Raw genomic sequence first — 27762 nt, forward strand, 5'->3', positions numbered from 1 at the left:
TGTCTGTCTGTCTGTCTGTCTGTCTGTCTCTATGTGTCTGTCTGTCTGTGTCTGTCTGTCTGTCTCTATGTGTCTGTCTGTCTGTCTGTCTGTCTGTCTGTCTGTCTGTCTGTCTGTCTGTCTGTGTCTGTCTGTCTGTCTGTCTGTCTGTCTCTATGTGTCTGTCTCTATGTGTCTGTCTGTCTGTCTCTATGTGTCTGTCTGTCTGTCTGTCTGTCTGTCTGTCTGTGTCTGTCTGTCTCTATGTGTGTGTCTGTCTGTCTGTCTGTGTCTATGTGTCTGTCTGTCTGTCTGTCTGTCTGTCTGTGTCTGTCTGTCTCTATGTGTGTGTCTGTCTGTCTGTCTGTCTGTCTGTCTGTCTGTCTGTGTCTGTCTGTCTCTATGTGTCTGTCTGTCTGTCTGTGTCTGTCTGTCTGTCTCTATGTGTCTGTCTGTATGTCTGTCTGTGTCTGTCTGTCTCTATGTGTCTGTCTGTCTGTCTGTGTCTGTCTGTCTGTCTCTATGTGTCTGTCTGTATGTCTGTCTGTCTGTCTGTCTGTCTGTCTGTCTGTCTGTCTGTCTGTCTGTCTGTCTGTCTGTCTGTGTCTGTGTCTGTCTCTATGTGTGTGTGTGTGTGTCTGTCTGTCTGTCTGTCTGTGTCTGTCTGTCTCTATGTGTCTGTCTGTCTGTCTGTCTGTCTGTCTGCCTGTGTCTGTCTGTCTCTATGTGTCTGTCTGTCTGTCTGTCTGTCTCTATGTGTCTGTCTGTCTGTCTGTCTGTCTGTCTGTCTGTCTGTCTGTCTGTCTCCCCTCCTCTTAAATCCCCTCTGAGACGTTTCAAACTTGCATCTAGTTTTAATTCAACACAGAAAAGTACAAAAACAGTACAAATATCAAGTAAGCATAACATGCGTTTGCAACATTCCGCATTCCTTTAAAAAAATGTAAACACTAGGCAGAGTGTGAGGAGAGAAAGAGAGCACAATGTTTCTACATTAACACTGCCTCGCACGGCATACCAAAGTAGAGGATTTTGCATGTGACAATCTATATTGCAGTAAGAATGAAAGATGGTGTTCATTACATGGCTTCCAATATAACGCAATGTACCAAACAGCTAAAGGCTACGAGGTGTACGGGGCCTTCTCCAAGCCAACAAATTACATATTGATTCAGAAACGGCTCAATAGCCATTTGCAATTTCTGAATTTGAATGCAGATATGAAACGTGCTAAACCTGATAACCGCGGCCGTCTGCAGACGTGAGCTTGACCTCCCGCTGCTGCTGGATCTCTCACTACCTGATGGTTTCATATTGTACCTTAAGCGTGATATTGTCTGATAGTGATCAAATCAAACCAGTGAGTGGATGATGATTGGTTTTACTGACTGCATGCTTGCTGTCATACAATATGAACTACACTGTCGTATGAAATATTCATATCTTTGGTTTCGTCGGCATCATAACGTGACAATAAAATGACAATTTCCAGATATGCTGGCCATTATTCTGTAGATTTAAATCACTAATGTAATATGGGATCTTCACTATAATTGTAGTTGTGTGAGTTTGAGTACAACTCAGCAGTGTTACATATTTCTACTCAAATGTACCCATGAGTGTGTTTAGCAGAGAAGTACTGAAGTGTCTGTCCCATGAGTGGAAGTTATTTTAATAAGCCATTACTTCTGAGAGATAATATCTTTAAGGACAAGTGTAACATTTCAGGAAATACCCTTATTAGCTTTTCTTAGCAAGATGACAAGACTGATAACACTCTTATTTCTACAGGCCATATGAAGCTACTTAGCTGAGATAGCTTAGCTTAGCACAAAGAGTAAGCTAGCCAAAACAGCTAGCCTAGCCAAAACAGCTAGCCTAGCTCTATCTTTGGTAACAAATCCACCTATTGGCACCTTTTTAAGTTTAACATGTTATATCTTATAAGATTAAAAAGGTGCAGGTATGTACTTTTTGTTATCTTTTGGCAAGCTAGCTGTTTTTCAATATTTACGCTAAGCTAAGCGAACTCTCTGCTTGCAAAGGCTTCCTATGTTACGCACAGACTTTGAAGATTGGTATCCATCTTTTCATCTACCTCCTGGCAAGACAGCTAAATTACACATTTCCCAATCTGTCAAACTATTTATTTAAAAATGTGAGATAAAGCAATCCTTTCAGTTTAAAGGTGGGCTAGGTAAGTTTGAGAAACCGGCTCGAGTGCGCTAGAATTTGAAAATACACAACCGGAGAAAATCTGCCACTTCCTCACAGAGCCCCTCCTCCAACACACACGAACGCGCACATGAGGGCACGAGATAAGTTTGTGCCCCGAGGGAAGGCTGACAGGCAGGTAGGCCATCCAATCGGATTGGTTGTACTTTTTACAGTATTACGGCTTCTACAGATGAAATTTTTTTATGGATTTTTTGTCAAAGCACTTCAGATATTCATTGCTATCGGGATGTTAAGAGCATTCCATGGAATATAACAAAAAGTGTATCTCGAGCCGGTTTCTGAAACTTACCTACCCCACCTTTAAGAGTGACAATGAGAAGACATCCTTTTTTGTCTTAGACCTAGAACCTCGACCTAGAAGCTCGTTTTGAGTAAGTTACCTCTTGGGGAATAATATGTAGTTCATGTCGTCCGGCCGCAAGCAAAAAACCAGCAAAACCGGAATAAAGCAAATTAAACAGATCTACCATTTTATGGAGATCTGGAAAGAGCAACCCAAATGTATCAACAATACCTCTTTGTACACAAAACATTGCACAGACACCCATTTTATACCTTTGGCACAGAATATAAAACAAAAGGCATATAGTTCATCATCAGTACACTATAAGGCACCAACCAGCTCAAGTAGCTGACATAAGTTATACTTTTAAGAAGATTAAATACCAGTTGTTGCCACTGTCAATACATCTTTAGCTTAAACAAACAGTCGGATATGATCCTATAAGGCGTTGATTATCGAGGCAGTGCTTCCTGTATGTGATCAGATGCTTGCCTGATGTTTATTTAGCCACTGTACCAGGCTCTAATCGGCCAGTGAGTGTGTGTGAGCATGTGAATAGAGCCTCCACTGTCTTACAACAATAAGAGTGACTGCATGTGTTGACGGACACTCTTTGTGTGTGTTTGTGTGTACGTGTGCTCACACCACCCCTGCCTCATTTACATAGATGCAATCACACCTAGCCTATGCCACGCATTTTTCCACAGGCAAGAGGGGGGAGAAAAACAGTACTCCATTCAGCATTATGAAAATGACAGAGTACATACATTCTAAATCTGCAATCCTACGGTGGATTTACGCCCCCGCATATTACTTCCTGTTTATTATCAGATGCTGGAGCATGTGATGCGTACAGTCAGCCAGGCAGTCAGTCAGTGGTTCAGACCAAGTGGTTTGGCCTAGTGGGGAGCCGCGGGGCAGACAATGGCCGCACTGTGTGGCTGAAGTGCCTTTGGTGTCAATGACTCTGCCAGCAACTGAGGCTGGCAGATCCAAAATGGCGGAGCGGGTAGATCCCTGCTGGTGCTCGTCATGGTTCAGACGGGGCAGTGTTGATCCTTTTTCGGGAGGCAGCTTTTCTTCTTCCTCTTCTTATTAGAGAATGTGGCAGTGCAGCGCTCTTCCAGCTAATCTGATGGCCTTTTATTACTTTGAAGGAGGTGAAGGGGGGAGAAGGGAAGGAGAGCATGTGGGAGAAGTTCAAATAGAGTCTGAGCGTCTCTCTTTTGTCTTCTTGCTCCACGAAGTCCAGTTTGGCTTCCCCGAGGTGGAATAGAGATGATTCTTCAAGAGACCCGTTTCTGATTGTAGAAAGTTACACAAAGAAATAATATATTACATTTTAGTTTTACATTCAAATGTACAGTTTGTTCAACCCAAAAACAAAACAACATGTCTTACCTGTAGAGCTATTTATCAATCGAGATTGCTTAACGATGGATATATACGGGACATTCTACCAGAAACGTATATTATCTGTCCTGGGATTGTTACAGTGAATACAAATTATAATCCATAAAATATCGTAAAACTGATGAGATAGTTGTGTTTTGTGAGTTGTGTGTACATCGGTCTGTGATTCATTCGGGTTTCAGGTGTTTTTTTATTTATTTAAAAACACTTTTGATAAAATTGAATATATATAGAAATGTTTTGGCTCTATGAAACCTGATGGACTTATATAATTCTGTTTTCTTCAAGTTTGTATTTTGTTGGTCGAACGCACTTATTGTACGTCGCTTTGGATAAAAGCGTCAGCTAAATGCAATGTAATAATATAGGATATCAACTTAACACAAAAAGTAAGGAAATCTGTCAAACTGTTGACCGTTAACTTTCTTGCTTCTTCATCAAGCGGTTATCGTGTGTACTTTGTTCCTACAGGAAACTGCCAACAACAACTTTAGTGAATTATTTGGAGTTACCCGGCATGTGATTTCTATACAAATAAAACGTGTTTTGACGCTTTGAGCCTCACAAGTCGAGTGGCATCTAGTTCCATTATATTAGAGATAAGCCTTACATCTATACAGCCACTATATCCAAACGTAAACAGTCCAGATTGCTAAATACCACGACAGATAAGCGGAACATGTTGTGTTTCTGATTTTGGCAAGAACTGTCACTTTAAGCATTCTCCACGATACTACGTTTCTGATTTCTCGTAGTAAAGTAAAAATCAGTAAAAGTTGTAAAATCTGAAAGTGAGTGACGGTGATATGACAACATTAAGAGAAAAGATGGAAGAAATAAAAACGACTAACTTACTCTTATTGAGATGACAGTTACACAGCTGTAGAGGGAGAGTGGCTCTGAGGAGGAATAAAGAGAAACAGAAACAGTCACATTTTTTATTCTGCGCTAAAGTGTGTGTGCGTGCCAAAGCCAAAGCGGCAATCCTCCCTCTGTTGTTGAATATGTGTGTATCGCTGTCTGTGTGTTTGCCCTATCTGTTTGGGCTGCGTGTGTCCGTCTGTCTGTCAATCTGTTCCCAGCACAGTCTGTTTGCCAATCTGTCATATTCGGTTTGCTAGATAAGGAGATTTGAGTGTATGTGTGTGTGTGTGTGTGTGTGTGTGTGTGTGTGTGTGTGTGTGTGTGTGTGTGTGTGTGTGTGTGTGTGTGTGTGTGTGTGTGTGTGTGTGTGTGTGTGTGTGTGTGAACAGTGCACATTCATTTAAACTGCTATGGAAATGGCAGGCAGGTATCGTTCACCTAATTCCGTTGCTGCTTAAAGAACCTTTTATATATAAATAACCTCACCGTTAAACTGAAACTGTAGCGTAACACCTCCGCTAGTCTCAAACATACGTTACATTCAAATGGCTGCAATTCAACAGCGACTAGGGGACGTTTAAGTTGCTCATTTTGCTCGATGAAAATATTCTCTTTTGTATAATACATTAGAGATGAGCAAAAATGACTCAAACCCAAACGAGCTTTCGAATGCACAAATTACTGATTAAAAAGAGACACATTTCAATGATTTCTGATTGCAACGTCCCTTGTCTGTTCCTCTCTGCTATGCACCCCTTGGTCAGACAGAAGTTAAAGTGAAGTGAAGTGAAAGGAAATAAGAAAGAGAGACGGCAAATAGTCGGATTCACGGCGCTAACCCGGTGCGTAGCGGTTGGGTTGTGCGCTGATATAGGACCATACCTTTCACATGAAACTATGAAAGCTCATATTTCAACTTTGGAAAATGTTGTGTGTTGTTTCGACCTCTTCCGTCATAGTTCCTTTAAGGTGGACTCGTTAGGCATAGTTTAGGCTTTTTGTTAGCTGTTTTTATCGAGTACAAATATGGATTTTACACACGTCAAATAAGCTGGTGGCCCATGGAGCTCCTGCCATTCCCTCTGTCTCCCCCTTTCAACACTATCACTGCTCAGGCACTGGGTGCACACACACATGAAGCCGAATGCATTTCTTATTGCATATTCTGTGTAGGTTTTGATCAAATCAAGTATTTCACTTTGTTACGTGAAGCTTCTTAGACAGAATTAAAGAACTTGGATGACTTATTAACATTTCTGTTGAAATTATCCCTATTTCAAGTTTTCGGGTCTTTTTTAAAAAGGTTCAACTTAATGGGAACACAGCGCAGGAATAAGATAATCCAATGCAAGTTGAAAGTTATAGTTTATGTTGTGATCCTCCCGCTTTCAGTCTCATCAACTTCCTACTTGGCAACATGCTGTCTTTCACCCTGACATCAACCTGTAGTTAGAGGCATCACAACTTCTGATGCCAAATATCAACCCTTTACATATTCCACACTCACATAATAATCCATTATGTGAGTTGGCTGACGGAGTCGATACTAGTGACAACCAGTGCATGGGTTCAAAGAATGCTGCTCTCATTTGCATTCTCAAGGCTCGTCTGTCACCGTGATCATCATCTCAAGACAGTTCCCAGGCCGTCAGAAAGTCATATCAGGGACTTTCTTTTCGGGAAACACCGGTTCTTAAAAAGGTTTCATGGAAAACCGTCAAATATTTAGAGAAAAAAACCTAAACATTCCTCACAAAGCTACGCCGAGGCATTTCTGCAAGTGCACATGTTTTCATGCGCCCTAGAACGACTGCATGGTGAACTGTAATCCCACCTGGGAGCAACTTGTTGATCCGGAGCTTCTCCTGGGGTCCCTCCCAGACGCCGGGGACCCCCCCTCCTTCTGACTGCCCACAGAGGAGGAGTCTGAGCAGCTACTGTGGACTGTGGGAGAGGAAGGTGGTTAAAGGTTAACAGAAAGCACCAACGATCACATCTAGCAGTTGTTTTACACTTAAAATATGTGCCTTATTTTCTCGAGGTCGTGAGTCAAATGTCAAACACTGAAACCGACTGCTTTCTCGCATCATGTCCACGTGTGGATTCTTCCCCATTTTCAAAAGCATTGTGTGTGTGCACTTTAATAATCTTAGAAATCCAAAATGACGGCGTGATACTGTTTTCTGGAAAGGAGGTGGCGTGGGGAGAGACAAAGGGCGAGGAGTCAGAGAGACGAGGCATTTCTCTCATCCTGCTCAATGAATTTCTAACACGCCGCCGCCGCTCCGTCCCAGAGGACAATTCATGCATTGAAACCCTGAGCTGCTGCTCTCAATGAGACACCTGGTGAGCAGTATGTGCACTGCACCCAGCCATGAATGGGGAATCACTTGGGCTCCGGCAGGCCTCGCTGGGGTCTGGAATCTGAGGAATTACGTTTCCACTTGTGTGCTTTTATTTCCACGTGTGGGCGGGCCGGCGATCGTGTGATGCGTGTTCCACGAGGGGTTTTCTACAACCGGCCTCTGGTGGTTCTTTCAGTCATTTCCTTGTTTTTTCACGTCGTGTTTTTGACTATCATGTGTGTGTTCAGAAGGGAGCTGTTGTGGAGGTGGAGGTGGGGAGAGCTGATTCTGTTCCTAAGTAAGAGCATTTTTATTTTTTTTCATAGACTTTCATATATTTTCCACTCTCCATTTATGTTGCTGCCTGAACATATGACACATATTATAAACAACGTGACGTTTGTGGTCAGACTGCATTGTAGTTAATCGGATCATGTAAGAATATGTGGACACTTGGTGGAACTTAATAATAATAATAATATATAATATTTTTATAGCGCCTTTCAGGAAACCCAAGGTCGCTTTACAAGTCGGGTAGGGGGGGGGGGGAGTAGGGGAAAAAAAGGCAGACAGGTTAAGGGGGTGGGGGGGAGAGTAGCGGAAAAATAAACCTATTAAACTAACTATACAGTGGTTACAATCCTTTGACATTCAAATCAAAGTTTTATTCATAAAGCACATTTAAAAGCGATTTTTGGTCGAGCCAAAGTGCTGTGCAGTACATGTAATAAAAACACATTACTACAATCACAATAAAAGACAATACATTACAACGTTAACATTAAAGTAGCCCACATTTTTAGATGAAAAAGGGATTCAATGTTAAAGTAAGTACTATGTTTGGTATGCACCCGACATAATTTGAATGTCATAGTTGTATGCTACTTCAAAGAGCTGGCTAACCATCCGATAAGCCAATTAACAGAAGAATAATCGCCAACTGTTTTGCAACTCAGATTCTTAAAACTGGGCTTTCCTGCTGTTCTCTTTAATATGTCTTGTTAATCTGAGAGAACAAGACATTAAAAGCCCTCTGCTTAGAATTTGAGAATCTGTCATGGACATCTTCTCACTATTGTCTAACGCTTTAGAGACCGGATGATTAATTGATTCATCTGGAAAGTATGTGCTGGATTGATTATGAAAATAAGAGTACATTGCAGCTGTTCTGTTTTATAGTTTCCCTTTTGATGCTTGAAGTTAAGTGTACTTGTATACGAGTCTATTATGTGAGGTGATCAGGACAAAGCCACAGCTCTGAGGCTGTGAGGGCATTTGATCACATGAGAAGTAAAAGGTGCTTTTGGACTGCGTGACATATTCTCTGCAGGCACGTCAGAGCTCTTCAAAATGTCTCAGCGCGAGGCAACTATAAAAAATTCATAGAATAGCCCGGGGGAGCCAGATTGAAAAAAAAACTGTATGTAGCACGTTATTACTTTGTCACAATGGAAGAAACAACCAGCACCGTTTAGTTTCCTGTCGGTAATCTGTTGGCCATCACTCGCGGCTCAGAGAGCAAATTTGAACAGTCCGATAATCTGATCTGGACTGACACACACACAGTTTGAAATTAGAAGAAGACACTAAACTAACCTTTCCCCAAACATGATCACATCCTCTTATTTAGCGATATACCTGCAGATACCAGGTCAGTTGACATGCAAATCCTTTCGAAGCTGGAGCTTGAAAAGCACCGGGTTTTCCTGTTCACACCGCAGCGGAGCAGCCTCTTAGCTCCGATGACGCAATGACGCAGCACCAGTCGGACTCTGGGCGGTGTGAAAAGAGCCGGAGCTAAACCGAAGAACCGGTTCTGAACCTGAAAAGCTCGAGCACGGAGCTTGAACCGGAGTTGCGTTGGTGTGAATGAGGTATTAGCTCCGGAATCCGGTTCGTTTCAAGCACCACATTTTTTTCCGGCTAGAGCAAAAGCACCGCATACGTGACGCTTACGCCGGGGCGGGGGGAATCGGAATCGTCGTTGAAGTTGATGATTAAGATTGGAAAGCAGTTTTTAATGTAGCATGTAACGACTGTACAGTTGGTAGTAAAGTCGTCCCATTTCTTCCATTTCGTTTCGACAGAGCGAAACCAAAACGAGTAGCGCTTCAACACAATCGGCCATTGTTGTTGTTGTTGTTGTCGGTGTCAGCTGTGAGGGGTTTCCGCGCGGTTTGGCTTTATGAAGCAGACACGCAAACGGTTACGTCATGACGCAGCACCAGTCGGACTCTGGGCGGTGTGGAAAGAGCCGGAGCTAAACCGAAGAACCGGTTCTGAACCTGAAAAGCTCTAGCACGGAGCTTGAACCGGAGTTGCGTTGGTGTGAATGAGGTAGAGGTGTTACAGATGTTTCCCTTCCGTCCTACCTCTGTCATTGAGACTGTAGATGGAGTCCAGTTCAGATCCAGGGGTTCCTGTCGCGTCCAGCAGCAGCTTACTGGAAATGCCCATGCAGAGCGACTCCTTCAGACACAACTCTGGGGGAAGAAACCATAGAAAAAAGGGTCTTTTTGAAACTCAAAACTGCACCATTTTTGGAGAAATCACTACAGTATTGGGACAGAATATTTGTATATTTTTTAGATAACATGATGAAGACATCTATTAATTATTGTTTGTGTACGTGGCAACAATGCCGCTTAAAATGTCTCTTTATGGATAAAGCATTTGATAGGTCGCAGCTTTGACTGGTGCAGATTTTTTTTGTTTAATTTGTATCTGGAACCAGCTCCCAGAAACCTGCAGGTCCGCTGCAACTCTGACTACTTTTAAATCCAGGCTGAAGACTTTTCTTTTTGTCGCTGCTTTTAATTTCTTAAATCTTAAACTGCACTGTAACTTTTATCCATGTATTTTTTTCTTTTAATGTTTATTTTATTATCTTTTCTTTTTTAATGCTTAATGTCTTTCATTTTTTGTAAAGCACTTTGAAGTGCCTTGTGTTGAAAAGTGCTATATAAATAAACTTGCCTTGCCTTGCTCTAATAATAATAATAATGTGTTCAAACATTTTTTATTAGACCGCTTTTACAGGTGCTCAAAGCGCTTTACAAGTACACATTTAAGAGTCATTACTGCGGACATTACCCACAGGAGCAAATGCGGATAAAGTGTCTTGCCCAAGGACACAACGGCCTGACGAATCCGAGGCGGGATTCGAACTGGAGTTCACCAATGCCCCTTGACCTGATGACCAACACTCTAACCACTGCGCCAAAACCTCTCTCTAGAAGCACATCTAGAGGAGGAGCCACTTGTATTTAACATTTACAGGCTACTGTCAAACACATTTTTACGAACCCATGTAAACCTCGGACTCAAATAATGTTCTGCAAGAATCATATCCTTGCACTATTCTATCTGTTTTATTGAGTCGCACTGTTGGAGCAGCCTGGGACCTAAGATCATCGACACTGCAGCTATGTTCGAATGACAATAAAAGGCTTGAACCTTGAAAAGAATATCCTTGCAGTTGTTCGACTCAACCAGTCAAGTTGCAGTTTACATCCCTCAGACATTCGTGTGAATGTGTTTCCATCAGCGTATGGATCTGAAATATCCATATGGGGTGGATTATGAAAAAGGTCTGAGAGCCTATAGCTGAGCCCTCTGAGGTCAGAGGTCAGGCTCTACCTGTGTTGTTGATGGCGTGAGTCCACAGCAGGTGGGCGATGTCTTGAGTCCAGGCCACTTTTCCTTCCCTGTCCTTGGCCTGCAGCGTGATGCAGTCTTTGGTTCGAGGAGCCTGACGCACCCACACTTCAAACTTCAGCCCGTCCCCCCCCACGCTCTGAGTCAGACCCATCTCACCGGTCTGCAGGGGAGAGGAGGAACATGTGATCCGGTAATAATAAGAATACGTTTATTTATTTAGCAACTTTCACAGAAATAGAATTCACAAAGTGCGTCACAAGAAAGAACACAAGTTCAAATTAAGACCACGTGAACACAAGAACAACATGAGGCAGACATGTAAGGTCAACATAGGAACAGAACACATCACACACATCTCAAGCGTAAACAATGTGAAGTCGAGAAGAAAAATAGAGGCGATGACGGAACATTTCGCCGATAAAATAGACTGAAAAAGTGACATTTAAAGCAGAAACAAGTGAAATTGGACTTTAAATATAATATGTACAGAAATGAGATTTGTGTGTGTGTGTGTGTGTGTGTGTGTGTGTGAGGTGTCTGTGTGTGTGAGGTGTGTTTATATCTCTGTGTGTGTGTGTGTGTGTGTGTGTGTGTGTGTGAGGTGTCTGTGTGTGTGAGGTGTGTTTATATCTCTGTGTGTGTGTGTGTGTGTGAGGTGTGTGTGTGTGAGGTGAATTTATATCTGTGTGTATATATATGTGTGTGTGTGTGTGTGTGTGTGTGTGTGTGTGTGTGTGTGTGTGTGTGTGTGTGTGTGTGTGTGTGTGTGTGTGTGTGTGCGTGTGTGTGTGTGTACCTTGATGCTGTGCTTGCAGCTGAAGGCGGTGCGTCCCGGGCCGGCGCTCTTCTGTTTGGTGAAGATGACGACGTGCTGGTAGAGGAAGACGTTCCTCACGCCAGTACGCTTCCTCCGAGCCCCCCCGCACACCGTCAGCTCGCCCTGCCGCACCAAATCGCCGCGCTCCGTCACCGGAATCTGAACACACACACACACACACACACACACACACACACACACACACACACACACTGTCACGTTGATGCACTTATCTTGGCCCGAGGCCCAGGCCCAGGGCTTTAATCTGCAAAAGATACCATCTTAATTGATATCTTAAGAGGCCATTTAGCTTTGAATCATGGGGGGGTTTTAATAGTTCACTTTTCCCTCGTCCACTTTTATTTAATTGAAGAAATAATGTTGAAAAAATGCAAATGAATAACTGGTGTCTTAAAAGGAACAGCTTTTGTTTTCTGAACATTTTAAAGAGCCAGTACGTCCACGTGTTTGACATTTGTATTACCTGCGGTTATGTCATCTTGCGGCTTTATCAACACGCTTTCTCTCTGTTCCCAAGCACATTTCTCCTTCACCTACTCACATATTTTCACTTCCAGTTGCGAGACATTTCGGCTGCACACACTGAAAAGCCTTATTCTCCAGAAAATAAAGAATAGGACAAAGCGGTATTATAATTACGGTGCCTTGCGTGGTGACATGCTGCATTCCCCCTTCACAGGGATGCTTCTGTCTGTTGTATCTCTGCTGTGATTGGCCAGCTGACTCACGTCTTTTGTTAAAAATGTAACTTTATTGTTCAAGTCGATGACGGGGTTACGGGACTTTGACATGTTGTTGCGAATCCTACCAGGAGGTTGATAAAAGTCAAATCTTACGTAACGCTCCTCGAGGACTCGACCCGAGTGTAGCAAGGACGCGAATAGACAGAAGCAAGACGGCGTTTTCTCAACTTTATCCACAGATTAAATACAAACGACTGATCATTTAGAAGCAACCGGTCACACATATATTTAAACCTGTGGATATGTGTGTGTGATGACATAAGTGATGCTTCACACACGTAATGAACACCCACACACACACACCTGCACTTACGGTATTTTCACTTGGAGCGATTTGAAGTAGCTCAATGGGAGTGTTTGTGCTGCTGTAATCTCCCCTCGCTCGAAAAGGGGAGGAGAGGATCGTTGTGTGAGTGTGTGTGTGTTTTTGTGCGTGGGAATCAAACGTTTGTCACGACTAGCTCTGAATGATACTGCTGTGTCAGAGTAGCACAATATGGGGTGTGGATGTGGTGTCTTCTGACTTTTTGATGAAGGTTAAAGCTGTTTGTTTTGAAATCGGTAATTGCTGTAAGAGTGGTACCAAAGTGTCTCCGTAGTGATTAGTCTTTTCTTCCACTTTTATTGGCTGATTTCTCTATTTGTGTTTTTGGTTACTTTCATAGCGTGATGTAGCAGCAAACATTTGAAAAAGCAATGCTTCTTTGGAGACCAGAAGATTAGTTTGAAGTGCATTTTGATTAAGAATATTTGTGATATTTTGAATTCCTAAACATGTTTTTGGAATTCTCCTTTTTAATAAACAAAAATCTGTAAACATTGGATTCTAGGAGCGATTTGAATTCCGTCTTTTTCCAACTGCCTGATTAGTTAGTTTCTTTCCCTCTGAGAAAACTAAAACTGGGACTTGATTCACAATCTGGGACAGGCGCTCTCACCGGACATCCCACGATGAGGTCGCTGGCCCTCAGGTCCTCGCCGTGCCGCTGGGCGTGTCTCAGGATGGAGAGGGCGGAGTCGGAGGCGGGGTTTATCCCTCCCAGCTCTTCCAGGGCCTCGCAGTACTGCTCCAGCCTCTGCGAGGGAGCCTGCAGACAGTGAGGGTAGGACAGGGGGGAGAGGGGGGAGGCAGGGGGGAGTTTGGACTGTTGGACAGGGGGAGAGAGAAGAGGGGAGGTGCGGGAAAAGGACAAGTTAGACCTAGTCAGTGGCGGTTCTAGACCAATTTAACTGGGGGGGCCAGGTTAGTTATTTCATGAGACGGGAACAATAAAAGCGGGTTAAAAAGACAAAGACAGTATTTAAAGTAATTGTGTAAAATAAACATAAAATACAGTAATTGGTATTTGTTTTTGTACATTTAATTTACAATCTTTTGTTTCAGTAGTTTGTTTGTTTGTTTTAGTACGAAGCCCCTAAAGGGACATGTAAAAAAAAAAACGGGGGGGGAGCTTTTACGCACCGCCTACACTGTGTTTACCTTCATTCGAACAGCTAAAGAGTGACCGCAGGCTGTTACGTTTTAACCACACACACACACACACACACACACACACACACACACACACACACACACACACACACACACACACACACACACACACACACACACACACACACACACACACACACATCAAACTGCCCAATTACTCCCCCTTGTATTAGTTTTATGAAGGAGATGTCCGGTCACCAAGGCGCATGATGGGCGGACCGGGTCCCACTGGTCAGTGTTAGGGGGGCAATGTTTTAATATTGTTGTTATGTTTTTCTGTAAAGCACTTTGGGCTGCTTTGTGCATGAAAAGTGCTATACAATAAAGTGTATTATTATGATTATTATTATTATTATTATTAAAGACATTGTGTTACAGTGCGACCTAAAAAAGTGGTGATTCGATATTTTCTCACTAACATATATGTAATACCCATAATGCATTGGACAGACAGAGAGGACATAAGGTATGTTTAGACAGATATCAGATGAGAGGTAATGTTTTGTCTGGCATCTTGCCAAAATGCATATAATAAAAGAAAACCCAACCTTCCTATGAAAAAGTTTATATTTCATCATCTTATAATTTATGATGAAAATGAAGAAATTGAAATGTTTTACACCGTTTCCATTCGATTTGACACTATTTTCAAAAGAACTCATAGCTTGTTGTTGCACGCACACATGATAAAAAAGGACACTTTATTCAAACCAAAACCACTCATTTATTGTTGGTGTAGAGCTTATGGTCTGCTACGTATAACCAAAGGCATGTTTAATCAGGAAAAAGACTGCTTTGGTCAAATAGTTGAAATGACATTTCAGTCTGCTTTTTAATTAAAGTAATCCCATTCTCCTTCCACCGATCACAGAAACCCTGTTCAAGCAGCAACATGTGCTGTTCCCATCTTCATCCTCATAACAATCACCATCCCCAAAATGATCGCCATCATCACGTCCATCACGATAACCATAAACCTCCTGCAGCACTAATCCTCAATGTGTTCAAGCTGTTTGAAACATCTTTTAGACGCTGCAAACATGACGTGACATGAACCAGTATCGCCTCCTGGTGGCCGTTTTGTAGAAATACTCCTTTATTGAACACTTCATAACGTGAATGGGATCTTAAGCACTGTGATCTCTCCTTTAAGTCCTCTTGCAATGCCGTCGGTGTATTAGTTGTAGTTCATTGTAGCTTGCAAACTCAAATGACTTTCCCTATAATCCGCCTTTAATTGGCTTTTCTAATAAAACATGTAATTAGCTTTACTGTATACAGCTATTGCAGCAAACGTTGACTAAAGCAACTGTAATTGCTTTGTGCTTATGATCTGCGGCAAAATAACTCATAATGGTGTTCTCACATTAAACAGAAAATAACTAAATCTTAAAACACTCTTACTATGTGTGGATGCAGGAGTGTGTGAAAACAAGACACTTTCTCTAATTAAAATGTGTGTACAATGGAAAAGCAGAAAGGAAAAACGTGTTATATTGAAGCTCTTCTCCTGAAATCTCTGTAAGCAAACAGTTTGATGTTTTGATCCACGGATTTAATTAAACCGCAGCCGCGTGATTATTTTTACCTTAAAGAAGTCAGCAGCCTGTGTGACCAGAGGAGAGTCCAGTTCTGGTTTAGTCCTGATGTAATGTGAATACTGCAGAAACTGCTCCCGCTGCATGTCAGTGGAAGAGTACACATTGTTATAAGTGGTGAACATGGAGAAAGTTTTCTGATGACAATGTTCTACTCTTTTACTGCCTTTAATTTAAACAACAAATAATACAGTAGTTGGAGAACCAGTTGGTCAATAGAAAACATTTCTGGCCACTTAAATGGAGTTGTATCTTAGTGCTTACACACAAATGGGAACAAACCCTTTCTTACCAAGATGAACGCTTTTATTACTTGCCTCAAAATGTCAGACAATTAGATTTCTACATCAAAGAAGTCTTCAACAAAGGGATTCCCTTTAAATCTACAAATCAAGTGTTTAAAGAGGACATATAATGCTCTTTATTAGGGTCATACCTGTGTGTTAGGGTTTATTTTGAACACGTTTAAATGCTTTAATGTTCAAAACACACGTTATTTTTCTCATGCCGTCCATCTGAACACACCTGTGTTCTGTCTCTGTAGAAACGCTCTGTTTTAGCGCCTGTCTCTTTAAGACTCCATCCAGAAAAAGCCTTGCTCTGATTGGTCAGTGTTTTCAGATGTTGGTATCTGCACTAAGGGGGTTTTTGTAGCCGGGGTATGACTGTAATTGCTCTGAAGCAACACTTTGTACCTATATATTTTATAGTTGTAACATCACAATTAGGGATGCACGATATTGGTTTTTTGAAACCGATACCGATACCGATAACTTCCTGCTTCTCAAGACCGATACCGATAACCGATAATAAAAAAGATCTCTGAACACCGGCTGTGGGCTTTTCTTCATGGATTAAGCGTTTTGATACTTTTATAGTATTTATATAGCAGCTTGACAAATTAAAGATGTACATGTACATGTTTTACCTCTGAGGATCTTATTTTTGTAGTTGTGCTATAGCTTCCTTATTAATATTACACTTGAACTAATACGACTCGATTCACATCCAAACCGAACTAAATTCTTCAAATCTTTCTGCTCGTACGTTATGTACCATGCGCGCACCCTTGATGGCTAAAACAACATTAAAAAAGGCCAGATTTTAAAAACATTGGGACGCTTACGTATTTGCTGAAGCAGTCCTGTTGCAACAGGCTCTGCACTAGAGCGCCCTCCATGGCGGGGAGTAGGCTCTGCGAGTGAAAGTTTCTGAGGCTGGCCCAGTTAGGTAAGAGAGTGTCTGCCTTCCCTCTGATGGAGGCGGGAGTGTCTGAGAGTGCCAGTAATGGGAGGTACGTCTCTTCTACCCCCTTCAGGACGGCCACATACTGCCTCTCTGAACTCAGCATCCTGCACCAGAGCAGGTACAGCTTACTGCAGGAGTAACAAGGAGATGATTAGAAACACAAGTTCATGGATGAGTACATTTGCCAAATAGTGTGTGAAGCAGGAGCCAAGAGGAAGTGGAAGTGCAGATAGTATTAAGAGATAGCCGGAGATAAAAACCCTTGGCCACGATCAGATTATCTCAGATTGCATGCTGACTGATAACATCGCTCTGAAACAGACTTCGACTGTTCTTAGCTTATCCACAAAAGGATGAATGAATCCCCCCTTTCATCTTAGCATGGCCATTTATAATGTTGGTCTTGTTTTGGAGCTCTAAGCCAAGTCAAACCTTCTACCACTGGTTTGTGAAGTTCCCGCAGAGAAAAATAGCCTCAAGAAAGTCTTTGTTTTGGAAAAAGAAGCAAAAAAAGACACAAACAAACCTCTGTGGAGTCGTTCCGGCTCTATCTGTCCCCGTTTCTCTCTCCGTCCTCCCGAGCAGAACGTGTTGTCGTGGCGACCCCGTGTGGTCCACCACCTCCTTGCTGCTGACCTCCACCCCTCGAATTAACACTCCTCCTCCTCCGCTACCACAACCTCCAGCGGCCCATCCAGGGATAGCTGCAGCCATACTGGTGGCGATCACCGGGTCGGCCACCGCCCGTCTCCCCAGCCAGGACATGGGGGAGTTTCGGCTCGGCCCTCCAACCGGGTACTCTGGTTTTGGGGTTCCTGCGCCTCTGCGGGGGGCCAGAAGAGCCTGGAGGTCAAAGCTCGGGTGGCGCTTCCTGGGGGGCTTTGGAGGGAGCGTGGACTCCGTAGGCTGAAAAGCGAAGGACATTGTTAAACTAGAGAGTGCAATTCCTGAAGAAAATTGCTGTGGGACTTCTGAAGTGCTGACGCGGAACTTTTATACAAACATCTGGATGAATTATGGTTGATATTTCTGGAATTAGTTCTGAAGTTATGAATGTCAGGAGTAAAAGCCGCCGATTCCTAATCAAGCTAAATGTTTTGATGTTTGAACGGAATCTCTGCGATGAGGAATATGGAAGAAAACGCTAATCAAGATGTTGCAGTATAAAGAACATTTGTGTTCACACCAAATTCCCTGGAGGAACTGAAGCACCAACTCACACTCTTCTTTGCTGGATTCAGAAGGTTCTGCAGGAACTTCCCTCCCCCAGCTCCGCTAGCTCCCCCTCCACTTGTCCCATCCTTCTTCGTCCCTTTGTCCTCTCCGATCTTCAGCGTGGAGCAGGTCTGCGGTCTGAACAGCGATGCCAGGGATCCCCAGGACTGAAGCCCCCCGTCGCCTCCTCCGGCTCCCAATCCCCAGTCGCCCTCTCCCTCGGGACCCATCAGGTCCCACAGGCTGCTGGCGGAGGGGGTCTTTGGCCTCCCCTGGTTCTGATTCTGGGCCCGGTCAGGCTGGAGGAAGCGCGGTTTAACCTGCGCTACGGTCCGCTGGTAGCGCTCCACCGTCTGCGTCCAGAGCTCCAGGAGCGCCCCGCCGCCCAGCTCTATGGCTAAGGAACGAGCATCCTGGAAACGGGACGGGGGGATCGGAGGAAGGGAGGCGAGAGGGCAGGTGGAAGATGGGGAGGAGGAGTTGGAGTAGACCACCTCGCACCACTGAGTGGCCTGCACAGGAGACGGCAACACAAAGATGGAGATTAGAGCGCGCATGTCCTAACCGAGCTGAACGTTTTGATGTGTGAACAGAATGTCTGCAACTTAATAATGTAGAAGAAGAAGGCAATCAAAACATGTGCAGAATAATAATAAACATATTCTTCCGATGAAGATCCTTTGTCCGACTGCATTCGCACCAAATAACCAAGACTTCCGGAGTAAAAGATGACTTCCTGTCCGGTGTACCTCGGTCAGCGTGGACAGCAGCCTCTGAGTGTTGTCCAGCGTCGTCCAGCAGTCAGACAGAACGTGGGACATGTCTCTCAGCTTCTCCCTGACCGGAGGAAGTCGGATCTGGACGGCGCTCAGGCCGGTCCAGTCCAGCTCGCACCAGCCCTCCAGATCGCTGAGCACCGACAGAGTCTCGCTGTGCAGATCCTAAAGGAGTCAGGGAGATCCGCTATGAGCTGTAAGTGTTTACTGTCGAGGCTTCTTGACAAGATGCACTTGGGAAATCATGAATGGAATAAGTGCCTTCCAGCATCAAGAGTGACACTGAGCAGCAAAGTGGGCACATCTGTTTACATTTGGAACGAGTTATACAATTCTCAAGTCTTTCAGTAAGTCAATCAGAGTACCACGTGCAGCTTAGGGGTCTTGCAGCCGGGCTCGAGCTTAAGGACGTCCCGTCGTCCCGGGGCCGAACAAAATAGTGTCGGGAGGATAACAAATAATTTTGGGACGAGAGTTAAAATAAAAATACCCTGCTAACTCTACTACAAACGGCGATGAATATGAAACCGACTGCACCCCGTGTAGGGACGGGTACCGAGTCCCGGTGTTAAACGGGCCCCGGGCCGGAATTATTAAAGACAGTGGTAACGTTAAGCTCCGACGTTATCAGACTTTTTATCGGTACAGGAGATATTTAAAAAATATATGTCATATGTATTATTGCTACACACACATTATATCGCAGTTTAATTTCGCCAACTCCGTTTCTAATATGCAATGAGACGACAACATGCGTCTATGATGTATTTTCGAGCTTTCCAATCCAGACGAGATCTCTCTGTCCCGTCTGTGGGCGAGGGGGCGGGGCCGTTTGTAAAGGCCTCCTGACTGTGTGACAGACTGGCATCCTGCTTAGTGGTTGCTCTGGGTTCTGTCTTCAGGACACAGTGCTAATTGGATTGGACTTGATTGGAGTAATTTTTTTTTTTTGAGTAATTTTCTCGTTTGTGTGTTTGTTTAAATATATGTGGCCTTTGTTTCTGTGATTGAATGATTTACTCAAATAAAAAGGTTGATGAATTATCATCTAATGATTTGTATGATGTTTTATTTATGTTAAAGGTCCCTTTGAATGATTTTAACTCATGATAATGTAATGTAGAAAAACTAACATTTTAATTTCGGGACGGCTTAGATTGTATTTCGGGACGGTTCCGGGAGGATGGGGAAAAAAGTTAGTCGAGAGCCCTGAGGAATTCATTTCCCCTGACTTAGGAGGACAGTGTTTTAGAGGAAGACATTACAAGGCTTCCTACAGAGAGCTAAATAAAACCAAAACGTCTACGTTCTGTTGGAAAAAGAAGAACGTATTTATTTAAAATGTAGGTAAACTAGCTTTGTAGTCTGATGTGATCAGAAATATCCAAGTTTTACGAACCTGGCGAACAAAAAGTATGACTCTACAACTCCTTCTAGATGCTGCCACCAACGCGTGCCAAAGTAAGGAATGTATCATACCATCATAGTGTGCTTCATTTGTGTGACACTTTAATGACATTGAAATAGGGGGGAAAGGTTTCAAATCTCATTGGAGAGTCCCACTCACGTTGGCTGTTTCCCTGAAGGTCTTGAACTTCTGCTGTTTGAGGGAGAGTCTGCTGAGAGACAGAGGAGGGTCCTTGTAGTCCTCCAGCTGTGACTGGACTTGCTCAATCTCCTTATCACACTGGGGAGACAGAAAGATAGAAGGTTTGTTTCAGGAGAGGCAAGTCTGTCAGCTTTCCAGGAACACCTCCGTCCTCACAAACCTTTTCCAGTTTGTCCACGAGCCCGGCGAGTCGTCCCAGAGCGTCAAGATCGCGACCTCTTTGGTTGGACGTTTGTACGAGCTGATGGAGGGCGTCGTCCACGCTGTCGTAGAGTTTCGCGGTCGCAGCGAGAGCCGCCCTGGTGGCACGAAAACACCAGGAAATCAGTCGTGACGAATAGGCGAGATTAATTCCAAAAACACTTGCAGACCAACCGCCTGGCATCAAAGAAATCAAATCAGCCGATACTTGTGTTTGGCCTCATTCTTGTACAGCTTCACGTGCAGCAGGCTTTAGATCATCTTTAAGCCGTAGTCGGGCACAAACAACCACGCCGCATCGATCTGTCCTCCATTTGATGTTCAATTCACATTCCTTGCTTCCTCCGACTGGTTTTATTGTTTTTGGCTGAACACAAACAACTTTGTTCACACGGTGAGGAGTATTTTTAACCTATAACTCAAGTTGACAAAGAAAAACCAGAAAGTAGAAGGCAAAAGACATGCAGATGTTTTCTCTGCCCCTCGGCACCAAGCTGCTTGGATTTGCCCAATTAGAAATGTTGTATTTGTCATGACGTCTTTGTATTTAAAATAGTCCTACTTCAATAGACTTTTTTAATGTATATTTCAGCATATATACAGTATCATCACTAAAAGAAGAAAATGAGGATGCACACGTTGCAAATAATGAGTGTAGACTTCTAAATCTGGCTATTCATATACTGCATATTGCTTTCCTATTGCTTTGGCTTTTTTTCATGATATCAATCAATTCCTTGTTTGGAGATACATTCATACGGTTATCTTGAGTTCTGTACAAAACGGGTTTAACGTTGACCAGGATTCTGTAGCCACGATTCAGTCGAATTGTATCGCACATGTAAAAGAAAATGCGATGAATACATGTTTCCATCATTATTAGATTATTAGCAGTTGTTAGTCCAGAAAAGTAGTAAGCGGAGCCACATAAGGTAATTTAGCTTTTATCTATACACCAACTTTTCCGCCATAGCCTACCGTAGAAACATTATAGTTTTGGGCGTTTCCACGGAGACATTTCTTGTTGCTAATGTAAATGAGTATATATACAGGACGATGCCGATGCACCTTTGTTTGGTCGTCTTTGTGAATCGTAATGGTTCGGGTACCTGCAGTCAGGTGACTTCTGCGCCAGTCCCGTTGCGCTATTGGTCAGTCCTGCGAGCCAGGCCCCTCCCCTTTGCTGCGGTTCAGTTAAGCGCTGGTCGGCCAGCACGCTCGCCATCAGCTGTCGGTGTTTGTCGATGCTCTGAGGAACAGCCTGAAGAAGAACAGAGGGAGGGGGGGGGGGGGGGTGCGGTAGTGAGCACGTGGCCCGCCCAACTCTTTTCTATCTCTCTCTCTCTCTCTCTCTCTCTCAGGTTAAACACCATGTCCTTTTAGGCGTCTCTACCTTGATGTCTTTTGGCATTGGCTCCGTGTCCATAGACTGCAGAGCTTCACCGAGGAGAGCCAGGGCGCCCTCACAACGCTCCGTCAGACTCTCCAGGCTCTAAAGGAAAACATAGGATTAAAAGTATTGGTTAAGTCATGGATTTATAAATGTTAGTCTTTGAAACGACAAGACTCCAAGGTTGGTGTATACATGTCTTTCTCCAACCCCATGACAGAGGTCAGAGAAAATGCAGAAGACAGGAAAAAAGTTTTCATCTGTTTGGATAAAGTAAACAAAATAAACTATCCCAGGGAAAAGCCATCAAGAGCCCTTCAAATTCTTCTCAGACATCCTTTCCCCGAGTTATCCTCCACACCCAGTCTTTGAAATCACGAACCACCCCCATACAGTCGCTCTTTCCCAGCCAACATCCCTTTATCTGTCGTTCCTCCTCTTTTCTCCCACTATAGTCACTCACTTTTCATGGTCATATTTTAAACCTGAGGTAAAAAAACAACAATCGTCAACAACAACAAGGCATGACAACTTCTACAGTCAAATTAATCAAATGGAAAGCGACTCTTCATGTGTGTTATATTATCCATAAGACTGCAACATCCTTTGTGTGGGAAAATGTCCTTAATTAGTAAACATAAAATACATTTAAATAATAGGTATAACACATAGATATCAATCTGGAATGCCATGGAAAAAAGGTGAAAGGTATGTGAAGATAAGGGGGGGGGGGGAGAAGGAAATTATATCATTTTATCCAACCAGAGTAGAAGTCAGTTTTTCTCACTAGTCTGAAGGCCAGCCAGTCTGAGTGACAATGGCTGAAGTCTCCATCCATCTCTGTGGGCAGCTGCTGCCTGTCTATATGTTGCTGAAGGACCGCTGTTCCTCGCACCACGTGGACCTGCACGGGGAAGCAGAGGATAACAAAAATGAAGCTAGACGAAAAAGAAACCAGCAATAAATTAAACGCGATAGAGAAAAGGAATGAAGAACTAACGAGATTTCAGAAAATAATCCCAAAGATACGAGGAGATCCTGCTGTCGGCCTGAGAATATAAACTCTCACCCAAGAGCTTCGGCCTCCGCGGCTAATATGGACTTAACAAAGCTTTTTGTTGACAAAGACGCTTCCTTCGTGATTCTCAGGGTCGGACATTTGGAAAGACTGAGCCGAGAAAGCAAAACGATGTCGTCCCATTACATCCTCTCCATTTGTTAACGATCAGTGGGATTCATTTCAACTGAACCGCAACAATAGTCGAGGTACGCCCAACAGCTGTTTCAGTGTTAACGTCTTTTGGGTGGGATTTCGCTTTAACACGCATTCTTTTTGGTCCTTTCTATTATGCGAGTTTCCGCTGCCAAGTTGAAATACAAACCTCATGGCCAGCGCAAAACGTATTTGCAAACTCCAGATGTGCCAAACGCCTGGATATAAGGTTCATTTAGATTCAGGCTCATTGTGAATGCAAGGTCCAGATAACAGCATCTGACATTTATCACATTTGAGCAACCGGAATAGCAAAGCTTGGGGTATGAAATGTTATTTCCTCTGCAGCAATTTGCAGTGTATATATTAGCAGCTACTTCAGCTGTTGATTGAAAGTGTTTTACAAGGTCATGTGGGTGTTCTACCGTGCTAATAAAGTAAAGCTAACCGAACCAGAAGGAATCGCTAATGCCGCGTGTAGGCTGGATGATAAACTGTAAACATGCGATTCGAATGAAGTCACCTCAGCGCCTTCCACGTTATACGAAAGGGACTCCTGCTGCTGCTCTTCCACCAAAACCAGAACAGATCCAAGACCGCCAGGAACCAGCACCTGGAACCACATTCAAAACAGACTCAGGACACACATGTGCTGCTTCGTCACACCTGCAGGCAAATGGAAGCAGCACAAGCGAACGTGAAGCACATCTGTCTCACCTGGAACAGTTTAAGAGCAGAGAGGCAGGGGGCGGAGGGGGGAGAGCGCCTGCCGTCCATTAACACTGTGAGGCCCTTTTCCTTGGCTGCAGGCCTGATTAGGATGGAGGGAGAGAGGATACAGCATGCAGCGTAAACGGGACCGGCAGTTAGAGAATAATAGTCTTATTCTAAAATAAGACACCAGCAATGGAACAATATAAATGCCTACTCTTCAAAAGATTGAAACCAATTAAAGATATTTTTGTATTGTCAGTACATCTATATTTAACAAACATTGAACTTCATATCATTTCTTCCAAAACCTGCTGACGGGCTTTTGTTCAGACTTGCTGTCGGCAACAGGACGTGTGCCAAGTACACTGGCAAGCTGAAAGATGTTTGCTAAATTGACTCTGAATCCGTTTGTCATGGTCTTCTGGCACATGCTGTTTCTCTGCCCCACCTTCTGCTGCATTTTGCCAAGTCAGCAAAAGTGAGGTTGCACACGAACCTTATGAAGCACTTTTGGTTCTACAGGTTTGTGATTGAGTTGCGTGAACTAAACTCTCGATGCAGCCTTACCGAGTGATTCTGTAGTAGCAGGCCAGGACTCGGGCCAGGTCCTCCTCAGAGAAGCTCTCATCGGATGCATCTGTCTCCGTGACAACCAGAGCGCGTCCCAACCTGTCCAGTGTGCCTGTGGTCGGTAACACATCACGTTAAACACTGATAAGAAAGTCTACTCGGCTGCGTTGTTTTATTTATTATCTGTCCTCCAGTTCCCGTAATGCTCTGAGGGTTACCGGCAGGAAGTCAATGCAACACCGCAGCTCTGTTTTTCTTATTTAATCTGTTTACAGTTCATCAAACCTGCACCATGAAAACTCGTGCCAAATAACCTTTTACCTTTGCCTGTTCCTTAAACATAAAATGTACAGAAAAATATAACTGGATTGCATTTATGAAGAAACTTCCAGGCGTTACAAGGAAAGAAAGTTACACTGTGCATCATTTTCTTTAGTGAAGTCATTGGCTTTTATCGACAGTATAGATGTTGTTATACACTTATGTAAGACGCACTAAGTCTAACAGTCTGAATCATGACTTCAAAATGCTGTTCAATCCTAAGGTTAGAGCAGGGGTGTCAAACTCAAGGCCCGGGGGCCAAGTCCGGCCCGCCACTTCATTTGATGTGGCCCACAAGAGCTTGCAAAGAATATAATCAGTGTATTATGGTTACATGCCGCTTTACAGGAGCACGTTGCCCATAAACTACATGTCCCACAATGCATCTGAATTTTTTTTCTGAATTTTTAATTTTAATATGCCTTTTTTCTTAGAATTTTCCTTTTTCTCAGAATTACAAAATGTTACTTATTTTTAAAAATGTCACGTTTCCCCCCAAAATCTGACTTATTTTTTTTTTTCTCCAGAATTTGGCTTTTCTTTTAAAATCATTTTGTGACATTCTCACTGAAGAGACTTGCAATTATTAGCCCTAGACTTCTGCTTTCAGACGTAGTTAATTATGAAGCTTTTACCCTATGCGATAATAATCCAAAGCAGAGGCAATAATGTCATATAATACATTATTTTATATATATTAAATATTTTTATATGTATTTTTATATAGTCTTAAAGTTACAACCGGCCCTTTGAGTGCAACCATAATGCTGATGTGGCCCGCGATGAAATTGAGTTTGACCCCCCTGGGTTAGAGGTGAAGACTAGCCCACTTATAAGTACTGAACGACAACACGTGAAATGAACGTACCTGTCAACTTCAGCCTCCCTGACTGGAGAAGCCCTGTCTCCAGTTCCCTGAGCAGAGGGGGCTCTTTAAATGTAACACCATTTCTTTGGTCAGGACTTGTGTCTCTTGACGCCGCCTCCTCATTAGAGCGGTTGAGTAAGGATGTGCCGGATTGGCCGTTGCAGATAGGCAAAGATGTGGCTTCTTTCTCTGTTGAGGGATACACAAGTTGTAGCAAATATTCTGTTGTCGAGGACTTTACATTTTTAAAGATCCGATGCTCGTGGATTAACGTTAAATATCTTCAAACCTGCACTGCTTTTCCTTCTGTCGCCCGTCCCCTTGTCCGTTGATGGGCCATCAGGTTCGTCTGTCGGTTTTCTTTGCTCAGATTTGTTCTCGTCTACGATGGGCAGTTTAGTTAAAGCAGAGCAGTTGCTGGGACTTGGTAGAGCGGCTTTGCCCTGCTGTTTGGATCCCTTGTGGTGTGAACGACCACCGGACCTAGCCCTCCCTTTGGCCCCCTTTCCCTTCCTCTTCCTCCTAGAGACAAAGCACAGGCGGGTATTAATGAGGTACAACAGACAGTTAATAACTTTCTTTGTTTTTTGGACATAGTGTCCATTAGAATGGTTTTACACGGTGTCTTTGGTACCACTATGTCAGGCCTGTATGTGTGCACAAAGTACTGATCCGTCCTTTCCTATGGGAGCGTGAAGATGAAAAGAAGGAGTGCATGCCCATGAGAAATAACTGTTTACCTCGGTGCTCTGAATCCTGCCGTTTTAACTTCCTTTCCTCTGGGACTGACACTGTCCTCCATCTTCCCGTCGTTCCTTTCCTCTGTCACCTTTGGGCTAGATGAACTCGTCCCTTTGGATCCACTTTTGTCAGTTTCTCTACTTTCTAAAATTCCACTGAATGATCTTTCTGTTGCGTCTGATGTGGGGGTGGTGGCATCGCCGTCTGCGCTCAGCGGTTTATCTGCATCCTCGAAAACAGAGTCCGAATGGGATCCGGGATCCGAGTGACCCTCGATGACATGCCCGACTTTGTCACTCGCGACAAAACTCTCGCCACCCTCTGAGTCTTTCCCGCTGTTTCTGCACGGCTGTGGGAGGCTGTTGCTGTCTCTCTCTTTCCCCACACCGGGCCTCCTCTCTTTGAACAGGCCGTCGTGATATAGCCGGTTGCTTTCCAGGCCTTCACTTGTTTTATCTCCTTCATCTGAGTCAAGGACAGACGAGGAGTAAGACCGCCTGCTTCCGCACGGTTCGGTGACTCCTGGTGAAGTCCGACGTGGTAAACTGTCCCCTTTTGGGGTGACTCGGTCTCTTTTGGCCGCTCGAAAGCTTCCGGACCCTTCCAGTCTCCCGTATCCCCATGCCCTTCCCTTCCTGAGTTTGATGGCTTTACTTCTCCGGCACAACGGCAATGTCTTTGTCTTATTGATTCCGTGCATCTCGAGGTATCTTTGCCGCGTGTCGACCCCTCCATCAGGACCCAGTCTGGGCTCCATCAGCTCCACATAGTCCCCGTCCAGCTGAGGGTGCCTCGCTGTCCGCCCGAGCCCGTCCTCGCTGCGCCTTCGCCTGGGACGCACAGGTTCCGAGTCCAAGCCGTCATCTTCTTCCTCGTCCCAGGACCAGGAGTCCAGTTCTCCTGAGGACGAGCCTCCCCAGCCCCCGAGACTGCTGCCCCCCTCACTGGGCAGGCGCTTGGTCGTCGGCCCCTCGAGGTTGGACATCAGCTCCTCAGACGGGTCGTGGATGAATTTTGGGTAAACGACCTCCTTCCACGGCACTCGAACCACTCCGTCACACGTACTGACCAGGCAGGTGTCAAGTCCTCCTCCAACTGGGCGAGGATAAAAAAACGACCAAGTGAGTTTCAAGTGTGCTTATTTGTAAAGGGTAGTATCTATTTAAAAAAAGTGACTTCCAAATTAGACTTTTGCTGGCTCTCTTTAGCTCTACCGTTTCAACACCCTCTGACCCTCGTATACCTCTCCCTTCTCTCGTTGCCCTTCCACATGCCACCCCCGGTCATAAACTCTTAAAGCCATCTGTTTCACACCTCTGTTTAAAGTATAGTGTTCTTCACAAGCATGACTTCCTGGTTAGGTTACAAAGTGTTAATCATTTTCTCCTAAAACCTAAAGATCGCATGCTTCCTAATCTATTACCCGAAACGAAAAGTGGACGG

At 44.0% G+C, this 27762-nt stretch overlaps 1 protein-coding gene across 2 annotated transcripts in view; it reads right to left on the minus strand.

Annotated features, from left to right (window-relative positions):
* Positions 1-813: 813 nt before the first annotated feature.
* arhgef40 (Rho guanine nucleotide exchange factor (GEF) 40) overlaps positions 814-27762 on the minus strand; it is a 38415-nt gene continuing 11466 nt past the window's right edge. For both annotated transcript variants that reach the window (XM_034106133.2, XM_034106134.2), the window contains exons 5-27: positions 26319-27414; positions 25868-26100; positions 25579-25767; positions 24387-24501; positions 23823-23916; positions 23629-23718; positions 22680-22796; positions 21896-21994; positions 21612-21763; positions 20462-20600; positions 20260-20379; positions 18666-18857; positions 17922-18428; positions 17228-17607; positions 16580-16829; positions 15444-15533; positions 13302-13508; positions 11579-11758; positions 10762-10942; positions 9495-9605; positions 6612-6721; positions 4769-4812; positions 814-3801 (exon numbers count right to left, since the gene is read on the minus strand). In XM_034106133.2, the coding sequence (XP_033962024.1) occupies positions 4786-4812; positions 6612-6721; positions 9495-9605; positions 10762-10942; positions 11579-11758; positions 13302-13508; positions 15444-15533; positions 16580-16829; positions 17228-17607; positions 17922-18428; positions 18666-18857; positions 20260-20379; positions 20462-20600; positions 21612-21763; positions 21896-21994; positions 22680-22796; positions 23629-23718; positions 23823-23916; positions 24387-24501; positions 25579-25767; positions 25868-26100; positions 26319-27414 (4679 nt within the window). In that variant the 3' untranslated portion in view covers positions 814-3801; positions 4769-4785. The remainder of the gene's footprint in view (positions 3802-4768; positions 4813-6611; positions 6722-9494; positions 9606-10761; positions 10943-11578; positions 11759-13301; positions 13509-15443; positions 15534-16579; positions 16830-17227; positions 17608-17921; positions 18429-18665; positions 18858-20259; positions 20380-20461; positions 20601-21611; positions 21764-21895; positions 21995-22679; positions 22797-23628; positions 23719-23822; positions 23917-24386; positions 24502-25578; positions 25768-25867; positions 26101-26318; positions 27415-27762) is intronic.

Source organism: Pseudochaenichthys georgianus, chromosome 18 (assembly GCF_902827115.2).
Source record: "Pseudochaenichthys georgianus chromosome 18, fPseGeo1.2, whole genome shotgun sequence".
NCBI classification, from domain to species: Eukaryota; Metazoa; Chordata; class Actinopteri; order Perciformes; family Channichthyidae; genus Pseudochaenichthys; species Pseudochaenichthys georgianus.